At 59.7% G+C, this 7,996-nt stretch overlaps 1 protein-coding gene across 3 annotated transcripts in view; it reads right to left on the bottom strand.

Moving 5' to 3' along the window:
* Positions 1-6: 6 nt before the first annotated feature.
* Positions 7-7,996, bottom strand: part of STARD8 (StAR related lipid transfer domain containing 8) — a 67,424-nt gene continuing 59,434 nt past the window's right edge. For 2 of the 3 annotated variants that reach the window (XM_015586729.2, XM_025044457.1), the window contains 12 exons: positions 7,544-7,607; positions 4,988-6,360; positions 4,567-4,677; positions 4,256-4,429; positions 3,186-3,345; positions 2,508-2,706; positions 1,894-2,104; positions 1,474-1,588; positions 1,021-1,245; positions 690-907; positions 416-592; positions 7-272 (listed from right to left, as the gene is read on the bottom strand). In XM_015586729.2, the coding sequence (XP_015442215.1) occupies positions 155-272; positions 416-592; positions 690-907; positions 1,021-1,245; positions 1,474-1,588; positions 1,894-2,104; positions 2,508-2,706; positions 3,186-3,345; positions 4,256-4,429; positions 4,567-4,677; positions 4,988-6,360; positions 7,544-7,607 (3,145 nt within the window). In that variant the 3' untranslated portion in view covers positions 7-154. The remainder of the gene's footprint in view (positions 273-415; positions 593-689; positions 908-1,020; positions 1,246-1,473; positions 1,589-1,893; positions 2,105-2,507; positions 2,707-3,185; positions 3,346-4,255; positions 4,430-4,566; positions 4,678-4,987; positions 6,361-7,543; positions 7,608-7,996) is intronic. The other variant, XM_006908511.3, reaches the window with a different exon arrangement.

Below are 7,996 nucleotides of genomic sequence, written 5' to 3'. Positions count from 1 at the left end.
GATAAGATACTAAAATTTTCTTTCCTTCACCTGTATGTGCAGAGGGGCTTCAGGAACTGAGGGGGGGACGGGCAGCTGGGGGGCATGGGGTAGGCCTCCTTGGTCTTTTAGTGCCAAGGGGCTGGGTGGTACCACCCTGGAACCGGGACGAGGTTTACAGCTTTGTCTCCGGGCCAGCCGCCTGCAGAGTCGGGAAGGAGTCTCGGATCTTTGCCACTTCCATGGCACACAGGTGCCCGAAGACTTTGTTGTACCAGTCAGGAGAACGGCCCCTGGGGGTAGAAGCAGGCAAGCATGAGCCATGGCTTCTTCCCAGGAGCCTTTCCAGAAGGAAGAAAGGACTTCCCCGCAGCCCCCCAGGGATCAACGGCAAGGGACAGAGGTGGGGAGGGTGGCAGAGGAAGGAGGCCGGTACCTGAGGTCCGCGCGGCAGATGTGGGTGAGGCGGGAGCGGCCCAGGCCACAGGGCTCCATGAGGTACTGGGAGGTGAGCAGCAGCGCCCTCACCCCCGACTCGGGCACGGGCTGCTCAGGCTCCAGGGATTGGGAGACAAGCAGGCAGCCTCCGCGGGGCAGGTCAGAGCGCCACATCCTGTGGGGAAGGGACACGCACATTCAGGTTCCCGAGGCCGGTTCTCACCACCTCCCCGGCCCCCTAAGCACAGTACATGACAGCTGGAGCCCCTCACCGGAGGACGACGAAGTCGCGGCAAGGATGGGGAGCCATGCTGTCGGTGACGTAGTGGTACAGCTCAACACCTGGCATCAGGGACTCCAGCACCTGGGCCCGCAGCAGGTCCTCATCCCAGAGGGCCCGCTCCCGCAGAATGCGGTGCAGCACCAGAGCCGGGGGTGCCGCCACCTCCGTGGATGCCTTCCACATACGCAGCGGGTGCTCGTCCGGTGCCTGTAGGCCACGGGAGTGGGGACAGGAGGCAGGGGTCACGACTGGAGTCGTGCCACTCACCCCCAGTCGCCGTGGGGCTGGGAGGGGGCGATGGTGGGGAGGGCGGTACTCACCTTCTTGCAAGCCAGCTCCGTGTGCTGGGGCCCTGGCACGGTTGTCCAGCCCTTGAAGCGCTCAGCAGCGTCGCGCAGCAGCTCCTGCACGCTCTCTTCCATGTAGACGCTCAGGCTCACGCCAGCGGCATGGGCCCGCCGCAGCTCGGACAGGGCCGGGCCAGGAGGGCTGAGCTCGGCCTCACTGTAGGCCCCACACAGCTGCAGCACCACGTCCTGGGGCACCTGGGAGGACGGTCCCAGAGACCACAGGGTCAGTCGCATTCACGCTAAAGGGCTGGAGAGTCGTGGCTACTGCGGTGAGGTAAATGAGAACCTTGCAGTGAACAGCTGGATGTGGGAAGTTGACAGGTGTTGTCAAGTTGTGTTGTACCCCTGACTTGGGGTACAAAGGTCGGCCCTGACAGGGCCCCCGGGTTTGGAAAGTGGGCACCATGGCCTAGAGTTACTCACCTGGAAAAGTTTCTTGCAGTCACTGATCATATGGGACAGTCCGTGGGTGGCAGCCATGTTCTCACTCAGGTCCCTGGGGCCTGGCCGGCCACCCAGGCTGCGTTTGCCCTTGATCCTGGAAGGAAGGACCGAGAGGAGAGGATGGCACAAGGGCACAAGAGAAGATGGCTGACAGGCTGGTTTCCCAGCTTTCTAGAAGCCACTTGCCGTCCTGAACATAAAACGACCCGCTGTCCTTGAGAATAATGCCCTGCTTCACAGCATGCAACCAGTCACAGGCCCCTGAGGAGTCAGGCTGACCCCTTGTGGTAATTCCTGGGAACTGCAGTGCCAGCCCTGAAGGGCCAAAAGAGGGGTCTGGGAGTGGGAAGCAGGGCAAACCTTCCCTGCCCCGCCCAGCCACACGCTACCCTGTTTCACCTGGGTGAGGAGCTATCCTTCTTGGAGATGTTGAGGTGGAAGATGGAGGGTGCCAAGCACACTGCCAGGTTGCCGGCTGTCATCTGGTTTTCCTCGGCAGAGGCGATGTCACTTAGGAAATACAGCAGGGTCTGCAGCACCTCTCGGTTCTCATCAGGGAGCAGCAAGGTGGCGGACTGCGCTGCCGGCAGCCACTGATCTTTGGGAAGGACTGTGGACGAGGAACGGCAGAAGGGCTTCCTTACTCCCTTAGAATCTCCCGCTTCCAGGAACGCAGAAGAAACAGGGCATTCAAGGGAAGCCAGGGGGAGACAAGGGCTAAGGTGGGCTCTGGGAGGTCCCTGGGTGCTAGGTCCAGCTCTGCTCAAATGCACAGTGTAAGCTTAGGTAAGTCCCTGCCTTTCCTCGGGGTCTCAGTAAGTCCTTCCTTACGGTGGGCTCAGGGAAATGGACCATGGTTTTTCTCTGCTGGGCTTTCCCAACTCCAGAGAGTCAGTCTTCCCCCGAGTGTGCTTGGGTGTGGCTCCATTTGTCCGCACCAAGTTTATCTTCCACGAGCCCTAGGATTCGAGCGGTTGGTTGATAATGGGCAGGGACAGGTATGGGCGACTCACGCTGGTAGATCTGCAGGAAAGTCGTGCTGAGCTTGCTGGTGAAGATGGGCTCAGGCAGGTCTCGGAAATACTGCTTGACCAGGTCAGCCACATCGTAGGCTGACTGGCCCTCATAGCAGACACTGTCTGGGGAGCTCTCGTTCAATTCGCGCAGGTTCTGGATCCTAGACTTCACCCCAGACTTGCGGAAGATGCCCACCTGGCCCATGCAGGTTAGGAAAGGAGGGAGACATGGAAGGAGAAGACCGTGAGGCCAAGCCTGGGAGGCGAGTCACAAGTATAGGCCACCCCAGAGACTTCCAAGCTTGGCAGGCTTCCTGCCGAGCAGGGATCGAGAAAAATGGCGAAACCAGAGGAAAGCGTTTGTTATAGCTTTGGGTCAAGGAGAAAGATGGTTTTAGTGTGAACGAGTAGGAAAAGGGGGACTCAGGCTAAAGCAGGCTCTTGGAAGTTGGAGACTACAGTGTCTGGACCAGAAAAGCAGCTGGCCCAGAACTCAGCGGAAGGTGGCTTTGCTTCCATCCTCGCTGGACCTTCCTGAGGCCAGGAGAAAGGTCCCTGCGGGACAAGCCCAACCAGGGGGAAGGAAGCAAAACGGGAGCGGCTCCCGTGCCCAATTTCTCAGCCTTGCACTTCCTCCCAGCGCCATCTTTCTACACGCTCCCCACGAGCGCTCACCTGGTCCAGGCAATGTCTGCGCAGGTAACGCATGGCTTGCTGAATGCTCTGTGGCAACGGCTGGCCTGTGCGCTGCACGTGGATCAGGGGTGGCACCCCAAACACGTGCTGGCCCCGGTAGTCTGGGGTCTTGTTCCTTTTCATGAACTTGGGCATCGACCTGTTTGGAGGAGTGACGAAAGATCAGGAAGGGGTGTGGGGTGGGCCAGGAGCTTGGAGACTCTGTCTACAGTCTCAGGGGGCTCGCGCAGAGGTGAGCAGGGTAAGAAACACAACCCATGCCCAGACTCAACATTCACGAAGTACCCGCGCTGGGCCAGCCCTAGGGAGTCACAGAGGGACACAGGGAGCTCTGAGTCTGGTTGAGGAGATAGTTGTGTCCACAGGCAGTGACAATATATGTGGCCGGGAGTGGATCAAGAACTTAGGGGAAGACCCCATGAAGGAGGGGGTCTGCACCTAGTGGCTCAGGGAGGGCCCCGGAGCGGAGGCAGAAGCTCAGCGGGCTCTTGAGGGCTAAGCAGACACTGCCGCGGAGAAACGGGGAAAAGGAACTCTCGGCTCAGGGAACAGCGCGGAGAAAGGCAAACAGTGGCGTTGCTTGGGAGTAGCGGGCTACAGAGCACGAACAGATGGGGCAGGGCCAGCACATGAAAGGACCATGGCGGTAAGGAAACCCCACCTCGTACTCGTGGCAATGGGGAGCCACAAAAGGGTGTTTATCAGGAGAGTGACGACCAAAGCTGCGTTTCAGGACAAGCTTGCTGGTGGCACTATGGAGGTTGGGGTGCAGGAGGTACAGCTTGAGGACCTTGGGTCCCCCGCGCTCACCCCTCGTCACAGGCGGCACACGAAGTGCCGTGCATGCCATGTGTGCCCGCCCCCAGAGAGCCACACGGACCCCTTGCCTTGGGCCACGGCCCCTCCAGCCTCCTGGTACATCCCATGGGCTCTGACTGTCTGCACCCACTTTCTGTGGCTGAGCCTCCCACGGCCCTGCAGCAGAGGCCCGGAGCGGGCCAACGCCTGGGCGAGCCGCTCTCTGCCCACCGCAGCCCAGGAGCACTCACCAGCCCCAGCCGTGCTTTTGGGGTACGGTGTACTTCTCCATGAAGGCCGTGAGCCGCAGCAGGGAGCCCTTGTGCAGCAGGTGGATCTGGCTGGCGAACTGCCGGTTGATCTCCAGTGACTCCGAGTTGAGGCTGGGCCGGTGGGAATTCTGGAAACTGTGCCAGCGGAGCTTCCTGCGGAGGGAGGAGTGGTAGAGAACAGCGACCTCAGAAAGGGCTTCTTGCCGGCCCCTTTTCGTTCCCCCAAAAAAGCAAGAAAATGCGGGGAACTAGGACCGCTGCCGGGGAGGTGGCACGGGGTTCATGCCCACCTAGCACCAGAAGCGGCACTAGTCCCCTCCATCTGGGACTGCAGCTCGGGGTCTGCGCTGGCAACAGCAGCCTGGCAAAGCTGGGGATCAGAGGCCATCTCTTCTAACACCCTGGATTTGCACAGGAAAACTGAAGCCCAAAGAGGAGCTAGGATCTGCTCAAGGCCACAGCAGAGGCAGGTCTGGAACGTAACATAACATTCTGGATTGTCTAGTCCTGTGCTCTTGCTATTTCCCTGCTGTGACTGGCTGCCTAAAGGCATCACCCAGCCCCCAAGAACCTGCCCCTGGGCCTCATAACTAAGAAATTGGGTTGGGAGGGTGAGGATGAAAGGAGGGGAGAGAGGGGAAGGGAGGGAGGGAGAAAGGAAAGACAGAGATAGCACAGCCCCTTGCCGCCACCGCTACCCTGAATTCCCACCTGCAGGGTCTGGTAAGTGAGGCCCCAACGCCCGAATCTCGTCGTTCACGAGGCGCTGACACCTGGAGTCCAGCCGGACACCCCGAGGCCTCAGCCTCATTCACAGAGTTCCCGCTACTATCCAGTTCACTGGAGGAGGCCACAGTGTCGGAGATGGAGTGTCCTTCTTCCACAGATAGGCTGGAGGCAGAAGTGGGTTCCCCACCTGAATTTGCCTCCTGCTCATTATCCGGGGCTGGGCCCAGGGTCTCAGCCTCAAGCTGAGCTGGGACGACTGGCTGGACGTCAGCCCGGTCCAGGGCCGAGGCTTCTCTGTGGGCTGGAACGTCTTCCCGGGCCAGAGCCTCAGCCTGAGCTTCGACCTCGACCGTGGCGATGTCCACCGATGAAGTGGCCTCCTCCTCTTCTTCGTCATCGTCTTCGTCCCCCTTGTCTCCAGGCCTCAGATCTGGGTACACGGCCTGAGACCAAAGCTCTACCCGTTGCTGCAGGCCCCACACGTGCTGGAGGATGTCGTCTAGGTGGGCATAGCTGCCCCCACGCTCCTCCCCTTCAGCCTCGGCCCCAGCCAGTCCGAGCTCGGTGGGGCACGGCTCAGGCATGTTGTCATAGGTGCTGGCATGGCTGCCCGTGGAGCCACAGGAGCCCCGGCGACCATCGCAGCCCCGGCGCCTTCCTGGCTGCCAGTCGGCCAGACGGTGTCCGTGCTCAGGACACAGGCTCTCAATGGACAGGGAACGAGGGAATGTGCCTGGTTTGTGGTCCCCGGGCACGTGCACCAGGCAGTTAGCCCTGTGTGCCCGCTGAGGATGCCGGAACGTGGCCACAGGCCAGGCCTCCCAGACCCTCCGAGTCTCAGCGCCACCACCACTGGCAGAGCTGTGTGCCCGGTTCTTGGCCCTGTAGAATCCGGCTGAGAGGAAGCCGCGGCGGCTGCGGAAAGAGGAGGCTTTGGTGGCCTTCTCCGAGGTGGCTGGCCTATGCTCGGCCTCGGCTTGCCGGCTGCCACCCTTTTCCTTCCGCCTCAGAGACTCGAAATGCTTGAGGAAGCTACGGGAACGACGCTTCTTGGCTTTGTCCTGGGGATCCTCTGGGCTCTGAGTGGGGCTAAGGAGGGACCGGTCACTCGGGCTGGGGACACGGCCTAGCAAGGGCAAGTCTGCTGGCTCTGGTGGGAGGCTCACGGTGATGGCCGGCAGGGAGGTGGCACTAAGTTCTGTGAGGACGCTCTCACAGCTGGAGGTCACTGGCAGCCCAGGGCTCGGTGGGGCCAGCAGGTCAGAGGAACCCACGCGAGACCAGCGCTGACTTTCTCGCTGCACAGCCCAGGGGGTGCTGATGGCACAGCGCTCCTCCTCTTCAGAGTCGTCATTCTGGGAAGGGCGCCACAGGGCTGGGTCAGAGAAGTCCCCCGCAAGCCCTTGCTTGCGTTCCACTCTCTATCTCCAAACTCTTGGGGGACTTTGAGGCAAAGGGCTGGGCTTTCTGGTTGAGGACATGTCCTGCGGGGGTGGGGGCTGGCTCTATAATTGCCGGAGAAAGGAATCCAGGAGTTATAGATGGAGCCCAGATGGATGGTAAAGGCCATCTGATTAATCTAATCCCTCCCCATTTGCAGAGAGGGAAATCCAGACCCACAAATGAGAAGCCACTTGCCCAAGGTCATATACTGTTATGCAGGAAGCCAGTGAAAGAGCCAGGCTACAATTCAGGCATCTTGACCTCCTGTCCCCAGCAGCCTTTCAAGTCTAGGCTAGACTCAGATTAATATCACGGCATGCCAGAACTGGGAGGGGATTTTAGATTTTCTCATTTTTTAATTTGTGGGGTAGGAAAACTGAGGCCCAGAGAGGGCAAGAGGCTTGCCCAAGGTCACTTAGCAGTGAGTGGCAGAGCTGGGACCGGGTCCCGGAGGTCTTCTGCAACTCGGGCCAGAGGAAACTCACAGAGCCCGATACCAGGGAAACAATGGGATCACCGGGCCCAAGTTCCAAGGCTCTGCGCAGACCAAGAGGCCTCGTGGTTTCCACAGTCCTGGCTTGGAAGAGTCCAAGAGGCCTTTGGAGGCTTTTAACGACCCCCATTCATTATAGAGATGGGGAAAATGAGGCTCAGAAGGCACGGACTTCGTGTAGGTGGGGTTAAGGGTCTTGAATTCTAAAACCATACGGGCCGCAACTTTTCTATGACGTTATTCTGTCCCTAGCCCCTAGTCAAGGCATTTTTGCCATCGCCACGCAGGGAGTGGAGGCAGATGGATTGCTGTGAGGAAGGGCCATCTGTACGTCAAGTTATTAGTAAACCCAGGAGGGAGAGGTGGGCTGAAGCGGGTGGGTGAGGCCATGGGCCATGGAACTTATGACGTTCCAGCCTCTAGACCAAGCTCGTCAAAACCCAGAGACCCCTAAGAGCCCCCTACGCCCAACTCCCAGGCTAGAACAGGGCACTTCTGTGGACACCACGGACTCCAAAAGCCAGTTTCCCAAGGGCTTTGTGTGTGTCCTGGGCCCCCCACGGTGCCACAAGGCCACTGACCCCACTCTTGCCATGACTCACCTGCTTACTTTGAAAATGAACCTCCAGTTTCATCGAGGCACACTTGTTTAAGGTCATCAGCCTCCTGCAAGGAAAGCGCGCAGTGTTCGCCCAAGGGCCCCAACCCCCGAAGCCTGCAGGGCGTAGCCCACCACCACACTCCCAAGATGTCATCTACTGCTTCATATGCCCAGCCATCGAAACCTCTCCCAAAGCCCCAGTGTTCACGGAGGTTTCAGCGCCCGACGCGATGCTGGGTAGATTTTAGATGTGGAAGCAAACCACTCCAGAGATGGGACAGGTTCAAGGACAGAGTAGCGGAAGGCACGGCAGGTACACAGACGGTGGGACAAGGAACTTCCGTGAACAGAGCGGGTGTAGTGACAGAAGACACTATGGGCGAAGACAGCAATGGCATTCTGAGTGAAAGAGACCCTCGGGACTCCTATGCCAGGAGCCTGGGACGAGGTGGAC

This window comes from Pteropus alecto, unplaced genomic scaffold, assembly GCF_000325575.1.
Source record: "Pteropus alecto unplaced genomic scaffold, ASM32557v1 scaffold312, whole genome shotgun sequence".
NCBI classification, from domain to species: domain Eukaryota; kingdom Metazoa; phylum Chordata; class Mammalia; order Chiroptera; family Pteropodidae; genus Pteropus; species Pteropus alecto.
Note: the sequence above shows the minus strand (reverse complement) of the source record. Positions and strands in the feature narration are given on the sequence as shown.